The sequence below is a fragment of the Theropithecus gelada genome, chromosome 9 (assembly GCF_003255815.1).
Source record: "Theropithecus gelada isolate Dixy chromosome 9, Tgel_1.0, whole genome shotgun sequence".
NCBI lineage: Eukaryota > Metazoa > Chordata > Mammalia > Primates > Cercopithecidae > Theropithecus > Theropithecus gelada.
The window spans coordinates 118,698,855-118,717,028 of NC_037677.1; the positions used below are offsets into that span (position 1 = coordinate 118,698,855).

Here is an 18,174-nt window from a genome sequence, read left to right on the forward strand (position 1 = left end):
CCCTTTGCACACATCGGCCTATTGAAGCACTTTGCTTGATTCAGCTATTCTCCTCTCAGGACCTTCCTGTATCATCCCAGCCTGTAGAATCCTGGGTTTCTGTGGTAGTTTGTTCTTCTGTTATCACCTGCTGTGCTCTGAATGTTTGTATCCTTCTCAGCCCCAAAATTCCTGTGTTGAAATCCTAACCCCCAAGGTGATGGCATGAGGAGGTGGGGCCTTTGGGAGGTGATTAGGCCATAAGGGCGGAGCCTTTGTGAATGGGATTAGTGCCCTTATAAAAGAGGCCCCACAGCGCTGCCTTGCCTCTTCTGCCACGTGAAGATGCAGGGAGAAGGAGCTGTCTGTGAACCAGGAAGGGGTCCTCATGAGACACTGAACCTACTGGTGCCTTGATCTTGGACTTCCCAGTCTCCAGAACTGTGAGCAATACATCTCTGTTGTTCATAAGCCACCCCATCTATGAGGTTCTGTTGTAGCAGCCTGAGCCAATGAAGACACCACCCTTCACAGTTCTCCTTGCTTTGGACTTTCAGCTCCTCGGGCTCAATGAGCCCGTCAGCCCTGGAGTGTGCGATCCCCATGGAATCCACCCCAGTGCCCTCCTTGGTGGTCTTCCTGTGGCATGGATCCTATGTACAGAACTGAAGATGTGGGCTTTTAAGGCCGGAACCTGAGCGTCTTCCTTTTTGGGCAGAGTCCATTCCACCAGTCTCCGAAAAGGGTGACTCATGGCCCTTTGCAGAAACACTTGTTAGTAGTACAGGCTTCCCTCCCTGACATTCCAGTGGCAAATCAACCCTTTGCTGGCCTGACTAAATTTATAGTGGGCTGGCCCCAGCAGCTGGTGGCAGCAGCTGGTGGTTGAAATCTGACAGATTTTTTTTTCCTCTGAAAAATATTTCAATCACTCTAGTCCCAGAACCACCACCAGCAGAACTTAGAAGCTGTTTATAGCCTCTTACAGTTGTTCTGAGAAGAGCTGTTTTAGAAGAATCCCCCCATTTCCCCAGAAATCAGCTCTCTCCCATCCTTAGCCACCTGGAAAATACTCAGATCATTACGAAGTCAGAAAGGGTCTGGAAGTGACAGCAGAATGTCAATTTGACAATTTATTTCTTTGTAGCAGTTTCATATGGTTGAGCCTAATGTATATGCGTCTATACACATACGTGTTTATTTTTAACTTATAATGATTTGGTATGGAAGGTTTGTAGATCTTTATTCAGAGCCTGTTGACTCTTGATTTATGCACTGTTCTAACAACTTCCGCCATGTTTCTTAGCCTATAGTCTGTTAGAAGGAGAGAACTGCAAGGCAGAAGGTGGCAGGGGGAGGCAGGTGGGTGGGTAGCAAGAAGTGATAGCTGACAGCCTGGAGAGCGAGGGACAAGGCTGAGTCAGAGTTCTCGGTGATCGAGTAGTCCGGCGCCTTCACTTTTCCAGACAGAAAGGCTAAAGCTCAGAGATGTCCCCTGGCTTAGATCCCATGGTGGGGCTGGACTGGAATCCAGTCCCCTCAACCTCACGTACGGTGGTTGCACTTGGTGCCACAGCACCAATGTCACTCACTTACATCATAGTTGCTGAGGACGACTGAGTGTCATAGAGAAAGTATTTAATTATGTTCAAGATCCTCTGTTTCAAAAAAGTCAGGGAAGTATTTATGATTTGAAAAATAATTCCATTCCAAAGAGTTTAGATGAAAATGCCATCATGTAGAATATGTGGGCAGATATGTTTTATTCCAGATCTTCTTTGCTGGGACCTCATTTTCCCCCAGTGGTGCCTAATGGACGAAGCCTGGCCGCATTCCTGCCCTGGAATGAGGCGGACAAGCCTAGGTCCTGCCAGTGGAAAATATGAGTACAGAAGTGGGGAAAAGACAGTGGCTTTCTGATCGTCTCCACCTCTGAAAGCTTTCACTGAGTTATAGATGGAAGTTGTTCCCTGGCACTTAAAATAACTTCTTACATATGGTTTCTAATTTATTTTACTTATAAAAGTTGTATGTGTTCAGCATAGAACTAGAAAGTGGAGATAAATTTCAGTAAGAAGAAAAAACACAAATGATTTTTCATCACCGAAAGAGAATTACCATTAACACCTTGGCAACACTTGTCCAAATTGCTTGATTGTTCAGGCTATTATGCTCACGCTGTCTCTTTCTCTCTCTGTCATGTGCTCGTGTGTGTATGTCTATACATGGACTCTATAGACACACATACCCACGTATATCGATATATACATAAAATGTGGATCATGCTGCTAAGTTTTTTCAAGTGATGTTTAATTAATAATGGACATGTTTACATCTAGATACATGAAAATCTGTCTTAGTTTTATTATCATTATTATTATTATTTGAGATGGAGTTTTGCTCTTGTCACCCAGGCTGGAGTGCAGTGGCACAATCTCCACTCGCTGCAACCTCCAACTCCCGGGGTCAAGCGAGTCTCCTGCCTCAGGTGCCCGCTACCACACCTGGCTAATTTTTTGTATTTTTAGTAGATATGGGGTTTCACCATGTTGGCCAGGCTGGTCTCAAACTCTTGACCTCAGGTGATCCACCTGCCTCGGCCTCACAAGGCGCTGGGATTACAGGCGTGATCTACCGTGCCTGGCCTACTTTATTTTTTAAACAGCTGCAAACGAGCCCATCCTATGTCTGTGCCTCAATTTGATGAACTGCCCTCTACTGTTGGGCATTTTGGTTGTTTCCGGATTTTTTGCTATTGTGATTACAGTTGTGATCAGCATATTTGCCCATGCCCTTAATTATCTCCTTAGAATGAATTCTTGGAAGAACCATGGCTGTGTCAAAGGAAACAAAGTCTTTTATGGCTTTCAATGTGTGTTGCCAAAACTTTGGAGCTCTGTTTTTCCACTCAGATTTTATGACTTTGGAAAGTGCCATCATCTGTAGTTTAGGATTCTACACATTGTGATTCACCAAGACGCCCTTCCGGAGCTCCTGCCATCCTCCCTCTTCTGGGCTCACTGCTTCTTCCATTTCTTCTCGCAGGGATCTCTCTCTCTCTGACTCCTTGGGTGTGGTCGCAGGGCTTCAGGATCTTGTTCTGGGGGAACTGGAATGGTGGTGGGAACATGGAGACTGGAGAATAAGCAGTAAAGTGTGGGTGCACACATGTGCTAGTCCAATCGTATTGAGAGGATAGTTGTGGGAAATTCACCCTGGACCTCCCCACTGTCTTTCGTCTCAATGCCAAAGGCACTTTATGGCTGAACATTGGGTTGACGCTTCAGGCTGATTCTTCTGCCTAGGATCAAGTCCCACTTCTTTGACCTGGCCTTGTGATCTGGCTCCTGTCCACCCTCTCCCCACATGGTCCCCGCCTTTTTTTTTTTTTTTTTTGGGACGGAGTCTCCCTCTGTCGCCCAGGCTGGAATGCAGTGGCGCAATCTCAGCTCACTGCAGCCTCCACCTCCCGGGTTCAAGTGATTCTTGCACCTCAGCCTCCTGTAGCTGGGATTACAGGCACATACCACCATGCACAGCTAATTTTTGTATTTTTAGTAGAGATGGGTTTTCACCATGTTGGCCAGGCTGGTCTTGAACTCCTGACCTCAAGTGATCTGCCCACCTCGGCCTCCCAAACTGCTGAGATTACAGATGTGAGCCACTGTGCCCAGCCAGACTCCCCTTTCTTTATCTATACTCTAGTTGCAGTGACTTTTTGCAGGTCCTCTAGAATACCAAACTCCTTCCTGATTCAGGGCTTTCAAATACGTGACTCCCTGAATGGGGGGTAGGGCTGAGGGTGGGGGTATACTCTTCCTTATTTAAGCTTTAAAATTTTTTCTCGAGACAGGGTCACACTATGTTGCCCAGGCTGGTCTTCAACTCCTGGCCTCAAGCGATCCTCCAGCCTCAGCCTCCCCGAAGTGTTGGGATTACAGGCATAAGCCACTGTGCCCAGCCCCTCTTCCTTCCTCTTACTCTTCAACCTGTGGAACAAAGCCAAGTGTGGAGAGTAAGAGCATGACTCCTGGGGTCAGGCTTGGGTTTGTATCCTGGTTCTGCCACTTATCTGCTGTGCAACCTTGGATAAACTGCTCAGCCTCTCTGTGCCTTAGTTTTTACATCTGTAAAGTATGTTTAATAATAGTGTCCACCTCAAAAGGGTTGTTGTGAGGATCAAATACAGTGCTGTCTATATGCAGTTAGAACAGTTCCTGGCACGTAGTAAGCATCAGGAAACATTTGTTGTTACTGAGCTGGCCTCAGCATGCTCACCACACCACAAAGAAGTTTTCCACAACCCCCATTGTGGGCCAAGATTTCTTAGTTTGTGTTCTCATGACCATCTGCACCTTCCTCCTTATAAGTTACTGCAGTTGTTACTAAATAAATAAGCATTTTTAAAAAATGTGTGGGCCAGGCAAGGTGGCCCACGCCTATAATCCTAGCATTTGGGGAGGCTGAAGTGGGAGAATTGCTTGAGCCTGGGAAATGGAGGTTACAGTGAGCTGTCATGGAGCCACTGCATTTCAGTCTGGGTGACAGAGGGAGACCCTGTGTCCAAAAAATAAAAAATCTGACTCTTGCCTGAAGCTATCCCATGAGAGGTCCCATGAAGGTAGGGGCCGCTGCTTCTCTTGTTCACAGCAGAGAATTGGTTTTCAATAAGGATCTGATCAAGGAGTGGAAAGAATGGTCCTGCTACTTACGGCTACAGAGAGGAGTTCCTCAGAAAGTCACTCAGGGACCTCCTCGATGAAATAATAGGGTAACTGACTACAAGACTATGGATGTACAAGGACTGAGCCTCTTCTAGTTTCCCAAGCCAGCCTATGCTTGGAGGTTGCAGACTCTCTCAGTCCATAAAGGACCAGGGTTGTTTTTAAATTTCTAACTCATCATAGATGAAAACTTTAAAAAATATAACTAAATGAATTACTAGAAAATGAAATAAAACTCAAGGCCAGGGTTTCTCAACCTTGGCACTATTGATGTTCTGGGCCACATAGTCCTTTGTCTTGGGAACTGTCCTGTGCGTGGTAGGATGTTGAACCTGTCCATTTATTATTAAATTTAACAGACATGAACGTACTCTATCAAATTGCTACAAAGGGGCTGGGCGTGGTGGCTCACGCCTGTAATCCCAGCACTTTGGGAGGCCGAGGCAGGCAGATCACTTGAACCCAGAAGTTTGAGACCAGCCTGGCCAACATGATGAAACCCCAACTCTACTAGAAATGCAAAAATTAGCCGGGCGTGGTGGTGGGTGCCTATAATTCCAGCCACTCGGGCAGCTGAGGCACAAGTATTGCTTGAACCATGAGGTGAAGGTTGCAATAAGCAGAGATCTCCAGCCTGGGTGACAGAGCGAGACAGTCTCAAAAAGAAAAAAAAGAGAGAGAGAGAGAGAGAGAAAGAGAGAAAGAAAGAAAAGTCTACAAAGGTTTCTAAACACTTAAGGTTTCTCTACTAATCTTGGCATAGACTGGTGACAGACCCTGCTTTGAGCAGCACCAAACTCATCCCTCATAGAAAGGGAAACTGAGGCCCTGCTCAGGATCCAGATAGAAATGTGCTGTTAAAACACATTGAAAACTTGGAGGAGGCCTGGCGCGGTGGCTCACACCTGTAATCCCAGCACTTTGGGAGGCCGAGGCAGGCAGATCACCTGAGGTCAGGAGTTCACGACCTGCCTGGCCAACATGGTGAAACCCCATCTCTACTATAAATACAAAAAAATTAGCTGGATGTGGTGGCAGGTGCCTGTAATCGCAGCTACTCAGGAGGCTGACGGAGGAGAATAGCCTGCACCCGGGAGGCGGAGGTTGCAGTGAGCGGAGATAGCGCCATTGCACTCCAGCCTGGACAAGAAAAGCGAAACTCCGTCTCAAAACAAACAACAACAACAACAAACTTGTAGGAATGTTTCTGAATTTAGGTTCTTACCCTTTTCTTTCCCCAGTTCACCTGTGGCAGATGATGTCATCCAGCCAGCTGCCCCCACAGACCTGGAAAGCCCATCCTTAGCTGCCCCTTCCTACCATGGCGATGTTGTTGGCCAGGTCTCTACGGATCTGACAGCCCAGAGGTATGGTGGGGGTCCTGGAGCTGGTGGTGAGACCCCAGGGCCCAGTCCTTGAGGCTGCCTCCCTCCCTTCCCCTCCCCTCCCCTCCCCTCCCCTGCAGTTTCACTCCCTCTGCACACAAACACAGGGTGTGCACACTTGTCCTGAACAGGTGTGTGCCAGAGCTGGGGCCTCTTTTTTGACCTTAGGAATGATCTGAGATACCAGGAAGACCGTCTTCCCTGACCCAGCCCCCAACACATACAATGGGCATTTTACAGAATTTTTTCCTATGTGGCCTTCAGGGGTCCCTATTTGAAACAGAAGCCCTCCAGTAGAGAGAAGGCGCTACTTCTCCTTTTTCAGGGAATGGTTGAGTTAGCTGCCTTCTGGTCTCCTGGGACAGAGCTGGATTCACTGCTCATTTTCTTTTTTTTTTTTTTTTTTGAGACGGAGTCTCGCTCTGTCGCCCAGGCTGGAGTGCAGTGGCACAATCTCGGCTCACTGCAAGCTCCGCCTCCCGGGTTTACGCCATTCTCCTGCCTCAGCCTCCTGAGTAGCTGGGACTACAGGCGCCCGCCACCGCGCCCGGCTAATTTTTTTATTTTTAGTAGAGACGGGGTTTCACCGTGGTCTCGATCTCCTGACCTTGTGATCCGCCCGCCTCGGCCTCCCAAAGTGCTGGGATTACAGGCTTGAGCCACCACGTCCGGCTACTTTTTTGTATTTTTTAGTAGAGACGGGGTTTCACCGGGTTAGCCAGGATGGTCTCGATCTCCTGACCTCGTGATCCGCCCGTCTTGGCCTCCCAAAGTGCTGGGATTACAGGCTTGAGCCACCGCGTCCGGCCCATTTTCTTTCATTTTTTGGTGGTGGTCAGAAAAGAGGAGGGTCAGCAGCACATGGCAGGGGAGCCAGAGGCCTGGGGTCCCTGCCCCTGCCCTTCTGCCATGTCACTTCCCACCAGCCTCCCTTCTCCTTGCTCTTCATACCCCAGCAACCCCACACTCATCATGGTTCTCCATCTACACTGTGCTTGGCCTGGATTCAGGCTTCACTGCTCCTTCTGCCTGCAAACTTGGCATTTAACCCCGGGCTTTTCCAGAATCAGCCTCAGAGTCAGCTCAGATGCCCATATATGCATATATAGGCACACGTGTATACATGTATGCCTCCACATGTCTCTCTCCATACACACATGCATGTCTACATATGTCTACACACATACACATGTATGTCTACATATGTCTATTACACACACATATGTCTGTGTGTGTGTCTCTCTGAATACACACGTACACACATTTGAATTTATTTTTCTTTTTTTTTTTTTTTTTTTTTTTGAGACGGAGTCTCGCTCTGTCGCCCAGACTGGAGTGCAGTGGCCGGATCTCAGCTCACTGCAAGCTCCGCCTCCTGGGTTCACGCCATTCTCCTGCCTCAGCCTCCAGAGTAGCTGGGACTACAGGCGCCCGCCACCTCGCCCGGCTAGTTTTTTGTATTTTTTTTTTAGTAGAGACGGGGTTTCATCGTGTTAGCCAGGATGGTCTCGATCTCCTGACCTCGTGATCCGCCCGTCTCGGCCTCCCAAAGTGCTGGGATTACAGGCTTGAGCCACCGCGCCCGGCCACATTTGAATTTATGTTTATATCAGTGAAACATCTGCTTTTTGTTCGATATTGCCTGATGCTGGGGAAGCCATGGTGAATAGGCAGATACTGTCCCTTCCCTCCTAGAACTCATGGCCCAGTGACCCTTCCTCCAGGAAGCCTTCTCCCCAAGCTGAGAGAAACCTGCCTCTGAATTCCTGCGGTCGCCAGTTACGCCCCTATGTCACTGCCCTCCACAGATGCTCGTAAATGACCCGTATCTAATTCCATCTCCTTTGCAAGACTGGGAACTCCTCGAGGGAGGAACTGGTCACTTGTAATCTCTGGAATTGCAGTACCCAAGACGGCATTGAGCAGGCCCTGGAGGAATGGTGGTGACTTGAACCAGATGAGGGGGGACAGGGACCTGGGGGCCGGCCCGTGCTGACCTTCTTCCTTGGGGTGCAGGCAGGTAGCTGACAGCACCAAGACGCTTCTTCAAAACTAGGAGGAGGTTCCTGGTAGGGGAGAAAGCAGAGGATGGGATAGACAGGGCGGGAAGCTGCAGGCGAGAAGCAGATATTCCAGGGCAGCCATGCACTAATGTGGAATTTTAGATATTCCTTTTACAAGTAGGAGTCAGCGATAGTTCTTTTTTCTTCCCCCCCGAGACGGAGTCTTACTCTGTCGCCCAGGCTGGAGTGCAGTGGCACAATCTCTGCTCACTGCAACCTCCGCTTCCTGGGTTCAAGCGATTCTCCTGCCTCAGCCTCCCGAGAAGCTGGAATTACAGGCGTGCGCCACCATGCCCGCCTAATTTTTTTGTATTTTTTTTTTAGTAGAGATGGAGTTTTGCCATGTTGGCCAGGCTGGTCTTGAACTCCTGACCCGAGGTAATCCGCCTGCCTCGGCCTCCCAAAGTGCTGGGATTACAGGTGTGAGCCACCACACCCGTCTGAGTCAGCCATAGTTCTTACTTTTGTGTGAATTTTAACTTCTTAAAGGAAAAACCCTAGCTGTGAACGAAGGCCCCCAACACTCAAGAAGTATACAGAAGTTTCCAGTGAGAAGTGGGGCACCCCCTTCCTGTCTCTCCTATTCCTCCTACTCTTTGTCCCATTTGGCTCCCTGACCACCACCGTTTTAGGAAGACCCAGGGGCCTCTGGCTGTAGCCAGTGGGGCACACCCTCCCTTGAGGAAGCCTGGAAGGGAGCCGAGATCATTCTCACCCGATGCTTCCATCTTACAGTCGAGGGATGCGGGGGCACGAGGAATCTCCAAGCAGAGGATGGCGCTGGACTTGGCTGGATGGCTCTCAGAGAGCTGCAGTCCAGCAGGGGGTATGATGGGTGCTTCTGAAGGCCCCTCCCATGCCTGAGACTGCGTGTTTTCAGTGACTTGTCCCAGGCCCCATAGTAGGTGAGTGGTGCATGCTCTTAAGGCTCCTTTTGCCTGGACACTTCCCGTGCTCCAGGCACCATGCTGGGTGTGTTTCATTGAGTGTCTCCATAAATCCTCACGCCAGCTGTAGAAGGTGGGAGCTGCTGTCATGGCTGCCATTTCACAGTTGAGCAGACTGGGGCTCAGAGACATTAACATGCTCCAGGACACATAGCTAGTAAGTGGCAGAGCTGGGACTGCAGCAGCTCTGGCCCGGCTGCCCACCTGTGTTCTGAAACGTCCACTGGCAGAGCTGCAGGAGCGCTAGGCTTCCTCAAGACAGCGTGTCCTGGGGCCCCGCCTGTATTTGTGGTCTCTCTCTAGTCCAAGGAAGGTAATGCATTAGGTAATGCAGTTGTGTTACCTGTAACCCTGACCAGGAGTGACCACAGAATGCAGGAAGGGACCAGTGGCTAAGCAGAGATGTCGGTGCTGAGAACTCGGCCAGCTTCTTGCCTTTTCTCCTTATGGAAAGATTCAGACCTCTGCGCAGAAGGCAGGCATGATTAAAACCGGGGGCAGTATTTGACTAAGGAATGAGGAATTTTGGTGCCTTGTCGGTGTTACTGAACATTTATCCAAAGTTGTGTTGTTTTGTTTTTACTGGATTGGTGGAAAAGAGATAGTTCTGTTAAGACCAAGGATTGGTCTGACTTTGGTCATCAGATGCCTCTGTAAAATACAGTTGGTCCTCATTGGCGGATTCCATATTTGTGAATTTGCCTTCTCACTAAAATGTATTGATCACCCCGGAATTGATACTTGTGGTCCTTTGTCAGTCATTTGTGGACACGTGCAGAGCTGCCCAGCACACACGTTCTCACCTACGGTTTAACAAGGCAACACCCTGCCTTCTTGTTGTGGCTCTGGCACTGTAAACAGGTGTCCTTGTGTGGCATGTTTCGTTCAATTGTTGTGCTTTTCATTGGTGAATACATTGTTTCAAATGAGCCCTGAGCATGATGCTAAAGTGCCCTCCTAAGTGCAATGATGAGCCTTGGGCGAAAAGTTGTGCCTTAGAGAAGCTTTGTCCTGGCATGAGGTGTAGTGCTGGTGGCTGTGAATTCAATGAAATAAAATTACCTATTAAAGAAGGCGTCTTTAAACCGAAGCACACGTGGAACAAGGTTATGTTTTGGTTGATTGGCTGATGAAAATATTGTGCCCAGAAACTCACAGGAACCTACCCCTATATTTCCTCTAGACGCAATAATTCAGTGTTTCCTAATTCAGGGTTCATGGCAACTTGATAGAATGTTACTGTGAATAGCAAGAATCAACAGCGCTCCACCTTGCCCATCTGATGGAGAAACTAAGCGGGACGTTCTAGTGTGCAGTGGCGATTTAACCACAGCAGTGGCCCCGCCACCTCATCCACCTGCAATCCCTGTGCACTTTCTGCTTCCCGCAAGGACAGAGGCAGAGGGTGGGATGCAGAAGGAGGGGAGGGATGAACATGGGGCAGGGGGCAGGCTGTAACAGTCTTCAGGAGAGGTGTGCCTTTTCAGTAGTTTAAATTTAAAAATTAAATCAAAATGTGTGTGTGTATATATATATACACGTATATATAGATGTGTGTATATATATACGTGTGTGTGTGTGTGTGTGTGTGTATATATATATTTTAGATGTAGTCTTGCTCAGTCTCCCAGGCTGGAGTGCAGTGGCACAATCTGGGTTCACTGCAAACTCGGCCTCCTGGGCTCAAGCTAGTGTTCTGCCTCAGCCTCCTGAGTAGCTGGGATTACAGGCGTGCACCACCATGTCTGGCTAATTTTTGTATTTTTAGTATAGATGGCGTTTTGCCACGATGGCCAGACTGGTCTCAAACTCCTGACCTCAGGTGATCTGCCTGCCTTGGCCTCCCAAAGTGCTGGAATTACAGGCGTGAGCCACTGTACCCGGCAGAATTTTTTTTAATCAATAAAAAAAAAGTAGAGCTGGAGCATTTGCTTTAAGCCACCTGAGAGAAAAATAGAGAGCAAGCCTCACTCCTCCTTCCCTGTTGCCTGCTAATTCTTTGGTGCCCTGCCCTCTAGTTTCAAGAGCTGTTATTTTTCTGAGTAGCAGAAAAAGGAGAAGTCACCTCCATCTCTAAGGTATTTCTCAAATAAAATGAAAGGGATTTTGATGCACCCTTTCTCTATTGTTAATGCCACTGGAGGGCATCAAAATTTGCTTCCTTCCTCAGGGAAGAGCTGTGAAACTGCTTCAGGGGTTGAGCTAACCCTGGATGACAGAGAAAGCTGGGCCCAGATCTTCTAGAACTTTCTACAAATGGCCACATTGCCTATGGCCACTTGTACTCTCATCTGTTCAGTATTTTCATTTTTTAAAAAAGCAGAATGAGCCTGGGTAACCCTGCCTCTACAAAAATTAGCTGGGTGTGGTGGTGCGTGCCTGTAGTCCCAGCTACTCAGGACGCTGGGGTGGGAGGATTGCTTGAGCCCGGGAGGTGGAGGTTGCAGTGAGTGGAGACCAGGCTGAGAGCTGGGGTGACACAGGGAGGCCCATCTTAAAAAAAGCAGAATGGTTTTTCAATGAAACCTTCCAGCTGCTGTACCACTGTGTATTAAGCAGTGAAATGGGGCACATCCAGGAGCCTCCTGTGCTTTTCCCACAGTCAAGAATCCACGCAGAGAGGTCCCCTGAGAACTTGAGGACTCCCATCCACATAGCTGAGAAACTGCTCACCGGACTCGTGTCTGTGGGTCAGACTTCAGTGTGCGACAGAATCACCTCCTGACAGCCCAGATTGCTGCCCCCTTCCCAGAGTCTGATTCAGGGGGGCTGGGAGGGGCCCACGCCTGCATTTCTAATCCTTGGAGGGCCACCAGGTGAAGGCGGTGTTGTCCAGGCGCTTGCTTTTCTCCTCACCTGTGAACAAGTGTGAGCAGCTCATCATAGCTCCTCAGGAAGGCAGACCCCAGGCCCAGCAGCTGAGGGCTGAAGTTTCTGATCTCTGACTTTGGACAGAAGGAGGTGGGGTGGCCCCTGCTGAGTGTCATAGCCTCACCAGAGAGTTTCCAGATTCGGGAGCAGAGTTTAAAGTGGTCACAAGTTGAAAGGCCAGGGAATTCATATTGACCACAGCTTCTGTTTCTCCTCTCGCTTCCAAATCATGTAGTTTCTTTTATTTTTTTTCTGTCTGCACAATAAGATTTTTTTTTGTCTTCCCTCTATGTGTATGCATAAGTGAGTTCAACCACCTCACAAAGGTTAGTGGAACCTTTATTTAAGCAGGTGCCTTATTAAAAACTGAATGATAGGCTGGGCATGGTGGCTCACGCCTGTAATCCCAACACTTTGAGAGGCCAAGGCAGGTGAATCACCTGAGGTCAGGAGTTTGAGACCAGCCTGGCTATCATGGCAAAATCTTGTTGCTACTAAAAATATAAAAAAATTAGCCGGGTGTGGTGGCGGGCATCTGTAATCCTAGCTACTCGGGAGGCTGAGGCAGGAGAATCGCTTGCACCTGGGAGGCGGAAGTTGCAGTGAGCCAAGATCGTGCCATTGCACTCTAGCCTGGGTGACAGGAGTGAGACTCTGTCTCAAAAAATAAACAAACAAAAACTGAATGATAAAGTGGAGGAATTATTTTCAATTTAGAAAATGGATCTCCCAAAAGTCTTCTCTGAATAATAGAATTCCTTTGTACCCTTTAGAAGGTGCTTTTTGACATTCATGAATCAAATTTGTGAAGCCGGCCGGGCGCGGTGGCTCACGCCTGTAATCCCAGCACTTTGGGAGGCTGATGCGGGTGGATCATGGGTCAGGAGATTGAAACTATCCTGGCAAACACAGTGAAACCCCGTCTCTACTAAAAAAAATACAAAAAATTCGCTGGGCGTGGTGACCGGCGCCTGTAGTCCCAGCTACTTGGGAGGCGGAGGCAGGAGAATGGCGGGAACCCGGGAGGCGGAGCTTGCAGTGAGCTGAGATCGTGCCACAGCAGTCTGGCCTGGGTGAAAGAGTGAGACTCTGTCTCAAAAAACAAAAGAAAAAAAAAATTGTGAAGCCAGTGACCAGCGTGCTGAGTAAATTGGGGTGCACTGTTACACTTCTGCAGAGCCTTTGAGTTTCCAGTGTCTGGCTGGCTGCTGTTGGGTTGAGCCACATGAATTGCCACATTGGCAAGTGTCAAATATTGAGAATTTCATACGGTTCACACTAACACAAATTTTGTTCTTGTTTTGGTTTTTCGTGCTTCTTGAGCTGCTTTATCTGTATAGGTAGATTTTGACTTTCTGAATAAATAATCTTGGATATCAAAGATCACTCTCCTTTTATCCCTTGTGTCTCAACCCCTGTAGCCTCCGTACACCAGGACTCATCCCCAGAGAGCTCAGGACATAAGCAAGTCTTGCCCCTGGGCCCGCAGAGCTGCTGGTGATGACCAGGCATGGGGATTTATAACTTCAACGATCCAAGCCAGACCAAAGCCTTGCCTATGGTTTTGGGATGGTGTTTATCACTTTTCCCTTGGTGAATATTTTCCTTCCTGCTTAAGTTTTGCTTGGGCCAAGTTTGAAAATAACCTCCCTCCTCTGAGCACGGGCTCACTCTGTGAAGGTAACGTGGATAGACATGTGCCGGGGAAGAACTGAGCAGCCAGTTCGGGGTTAACTGTGCAGGAGCCCAGCGCCCGCTGGAAATCTGCACATCAGCTCATTTGAGGCTGCTGGCTCTCTCACGTGAACTGGCTGGTGCTCGAACGCCGGTGGATCTCACCAGCGACCAGAAACGTCTGGACATGCCCTGCCTCGGAGCTTCCAGCCAGTTCACAAGCACCTCTCAGCACCTTCTGATTTTGGCTTTGGGGCTTTTCAGTGGCTGCCTCTGAGAGATGCCTGTTCTATCTCCCATTGCTGAGTCTTATTTTATCAAGTCCCAGGCCTCGGTGGGACTGGCTGTTCAGCATTTGTATCAACCAAGCCTGGCTCTCCAAACCCACAATTTCACAGCACTTTCCTTTCTGCACTTTGCATCTCACCTTCAGCATGACCTGAGTCAAGCCTTAACGCTTGCCCTATTACATGATCATGTGCACTTGGGGATTCGGGAAGAAAAAAATCAAGAGGCCTGGGAGGAAGGGCTGTTGTGCTAAATGCCTTCCAGATGGTGATGTGAAATGGGAGATAAGATGCTGTCGCCCATCTGGCCAACAGGACCGCTGTGTTCAGCCTGCACCTTGGGGGCTGTTATCACCCTCCCGTGACAGCCTGGGCCACTCTGGTGTTTGTCCTTGCACAAGGGCTTAATTTGGCAGCTCCAGCCGATCTCTGAAATGAAATTTGCTATCAGTTCAGTGACGGATTTGCCCGGCAGGACTCAAAAGCCCCGAGCAGGGAATCAAAGGACAACAGCTGCTGACGGTGTCTCACTGCAGCCGGACCTGCAGGGCTGAATGCGAGCCCTGGAGCTGTGTGTATGGCTGGAGACTGCAGCCGAATGGGCAGAGTGACCAGTTGTTGTTTGTGAGGACCTCAGCAAGGTGCTAACTCAGGGATAGCAAGCTCTTCGGACCCATCGTCTCTGATCCATTGGTAGTAGTTCTCTAGGGGTCTGTGTTGAGATGGATTCTGAGGTCTTGTCCAGCTGGGCTTAGCCGGAAAGTATGCCTTGATCAATAAGTCATGGCTGTCTGCTAAAAGCGTGGTGGTTTCTGTGCTGTCAACTCTGTCCTAAACAAAAAGAAATAGCAGGCTGAATTTAAATCAACGTATCCTTCCTCTTTCAAAAATATAAATACTCCACTTGAATTTGAATTCAGCTTCTTCGTTATTCCAATAAAGTTTGGAAAACTTTATTTTTCCAAAATAAAGTTTATTTTATTAAACGCTGATTAACTCCTTAAATGGAAAAAGGCATCCCAGACGTTTAGCCCCAGGCTCACTTCCCACCGGAGGAAGACAGCAAGATAACTAGCAGGTGGAATGAGACCACAGACTGTGCGGACCCCATGTCGGTGCCCTGCTCTCTCTGGGCTGGGTTTGGCAGCTGTCTGGAAGGTTCTGCAAAGGCCTGGGATTGGTCCTGGGCATTTGTTCAGGGCCCGACTTCCTGAGAACAATGACTTTAAGAGGAGTCACTGCTGGTCACGGGAGGCTTGAATGCAGGCAGAGCTGACCGGGGTTGTTGGTGAGGAGCTGGCTGCCGGCTGCCGCTACCTGCTTGCTCAGTCTGCTTGAGCAACATTGCCCTCTAGCAGCTCAGGGGGAGTTTGAGGGACCTTGTTTAGGCTCCTGGAGGACCGGCTTCCAAATGCCGTGGAAAGTCAGGGAGGGCTTTCGTCAGAGGAAGGACCTGATCAGAACTTGAGTTGGGTCATTCTGGTGGCTGTGGGGCCTTGGATGTGAGGGGACAAAATGGAAAGCAGGCACAGCAGGATAGCCCCAGGAGTCCTGCTCAGAGAGGACGGATTCCAGAAGGAGAAGGAGGTGACTCAGCAGGAAGGGGTGATGAGGGGCATGGGAATGAGAGAACTGGAAGTCAGTGCCAGGGCCTGGTGGGCTGATGGTGCCACTACCATGCTGGGAAAATTGGGGGAGGAGGAGGAGGGGGAGGAGGGAAGAGAAGTTCTGTTGGGCGCGGGAGGTGTCTGTGGGGGCCCATGTGTTAGCGCTTGGGCTTGGATGGTGAGTCACTGAGTGTTTCCTGGTGGGAGCGTGACCTCCTCGGCCCCTGGGTATGAGCCAACAGGCGGTGGAAGGAGGGGGGCGCCTTTCTTAAATGAGCTGTTGAGTCACACTTGTTTGGTGCCTTTGGCTAATGGGACCCAGCCAGTGCAGGAAGGGTGTGGCCATGGCAGTTGGGACCAACACAGGGAATGGAGGAGGGAACAGCCAGGTGGCCCCTCAGGAAGAGGAGCAGCTGTGGGTGTTAAGGGCAGGCAGGGGAGCTTGGCGAGTGAGCCTTGGTTGTGCTGCCCCAGGGTGTTCTCAGAGATGGGGCAGGTGTAGCCTTGGGCATCTGCATCAGATGCCCGCAGAGTTGGCTTTGCTGTGATTAGCAGTGGGCCACATATCTAAGGTAGCATCCCCCCCCTCCCCTCTGCCACCATTTTCTAAGACAGATCCTTCCTTGCAGTTTGATAAACAATACCCTTACAGCACAGAACCACAAACAATTCCACCTTTCCTCAATTTGCATTAAACTAAGTAAAATCTTGGTGGGATGTGTGTGGTGGACGGAGGAGCACAGCAGTGTGATTTCTTGAGAAAGCAAAGTTAGACTAGTAGTTTTGTGTTTGTAAGTGGTCCATCTGCCGATTATGAGTACACGTCGGCCTCCAAAGTGCAAAATAGCTCTTTTAAGGAGCTTAAATGCCCCTGGTAGTTTGCATTATTCATTTTGAGTCATTCTTTTATGAAATAATTAATTTTAGTCACTGCCCAAATTGTTACAAATAATAGTTTGACAAAGGAGGCCAGTCACTCCATCTGTAAACCCACTTCGCTGTTTTGCTGGGTTTCCTCCAAGCACTTGTAATTTTTGTTCCCCCATGGATTGGTCTGCTCTGGGCTTCCCTTGGTCGTTATTCCTTGGGCTCTGTTTTTCTCTGTTGGTGGGGCCCCAAGGGAGCAGGCAGCGTGGGTTCCAGCCCTGGCTCTGCTCCCACTCTTGTTGCAGCCAGCTGGACACTTGGCGGCCCCCCCTCTGCCTGCTGTGGGCGGCCTGGCCCAGGGTTGGGATCCTATGTGGCCCCTGTCCTCATGGACCTCTGAGGCCAGGACGGTGAGGGGCTGGGCGGTGCCTGCTGGACCTGCAGAATCTGCTAAGCTGTGACCAGATTTATGGGCAAGATGGTGTCCTCTGTCCAGTGTGTAGTGTGAGCGCCTATGGCAGCTGCCCTTCAGACCAGGGTGCTGGCCTCTCAGGTGGACCTCGAGAAGATGGAGCGAGCAGACATAGCAGCCCAGAAGCCCACGAACCCTGGACTCCTGCAATCTGGGAGCTCCCTGCAGGTGTTTACCCCCAGAGGGAAGCAGTGATCCCTCACTGAAAGGGCTGTGATGCCACAAACCCCAGCTACCACCTCAGGCTGGGTTTCAGGCCCTCTGTGCTGAGTCTTCTATTCCACCTGGCTACCCCAAGACACCTTCAGCCTGGCCAGTCCCACTGTGGACAGGAGCAGGGATGGCTGGAGAGACGGGGAGGGCACCACCCTGAAAGCTGTTCCCAGGCTTTAGTCTGTGGAGGCCATTGCTAGCATTGCTTTTTGCCAGCGGGGAAAATTAGAACCTCTTCTGCGCTGCGTGCCTAACTAAGCCTTTTGGCTTTCGTGGGGAGTGGTCTCCAGTGCTACCTCCGGAGGCCCCTGCACACTGTGGTTCCCCAGTTGTCCAGCAGGGGGCACTCGTTCCCTGCCCGAGGGCCACACTCGGCTCTGAAACTCATTCCTCCCCCAGGACACGGGTGGCCCAACTGGTCCCGGGGCAGGTTCCCGAATTACCCCATCAGCCTTTTCCCCTGGATTTTTCTCAGCCTTGAGATCTGCGGGCAAAGCTTGGGGAATTTGTAAAGTTGTATTTTAGTTCTCACCTCATAGAGTTTTATTGCCTATCAAAAACGAATAGAAATCATCATAAAAAAAATCCTCTCCTCGGCTGGGCGCGTTGGTTCACGCCTGTAATCCCAGCACTTTGGGAGGCCAAGGCTGGTGGATCATGAAGTCAGGAGATTGAGACCATCCTGGCTAACACGGTGAAACCCCGTCTCTACTAAAAATACAAAAAATTAGCTGGGCGTGGTGGCGGGGGCCTGTAGTCCCAGCAACTCGGGAGGCTGAGGCAGGAGAATGGCGTGAACCTGGGAGGCAGAGCTTGCAGTGAGCCGAGATTGTGCCACTGCACTCCAGCCTGGGCGACAGAGCGAGACTGTCTCAAAAAAAAAAATTCCTCTCCCCTAAACAAAAATCAAACGAGAAAACTCACATAGCGTGTCCTGGACACCTGAGCTGCCTCTGTTAAAGAAACCCTGTTTTGCAGGAGCCTAAGAAGGGAGGAGCTTAAGGGCCTGGCCTGGGAGCCGCTTTGTTGCAGCCACAGGTCCTGCTGTGTAGAAGTGGAGGCCTGGGTGGGGAAGCTGGGGAGCC

General features: G+C 49.8%; 1 protein-coding gene across 3 annotated transcripts in view; it reads left to right on the forward strand.

Annotated features, from left to right (window-relative positions):
* The window catches only part of TACC2 (transforming acidic coiled-coil containing protein 2), a 265,537-nt gene that overhangs the window by 137,173 nt on the left and 110,190 nt on the right, over positions 1–18,174 (forward strand). For all 3 annotated transcript variants that reach the window (XM_025396296.1, XM_025396295.1, XM_025396301.1), the window contains one exon: positions 5,945–6,070. In XM_025396296.1, the coding sequence (XP_025252081.1) occupies positions 5,945–6,070 (126 nt within the window). The remainder of the gene's footprint in view (positions 1–5,944; positions 6,071–18,174) is intronic.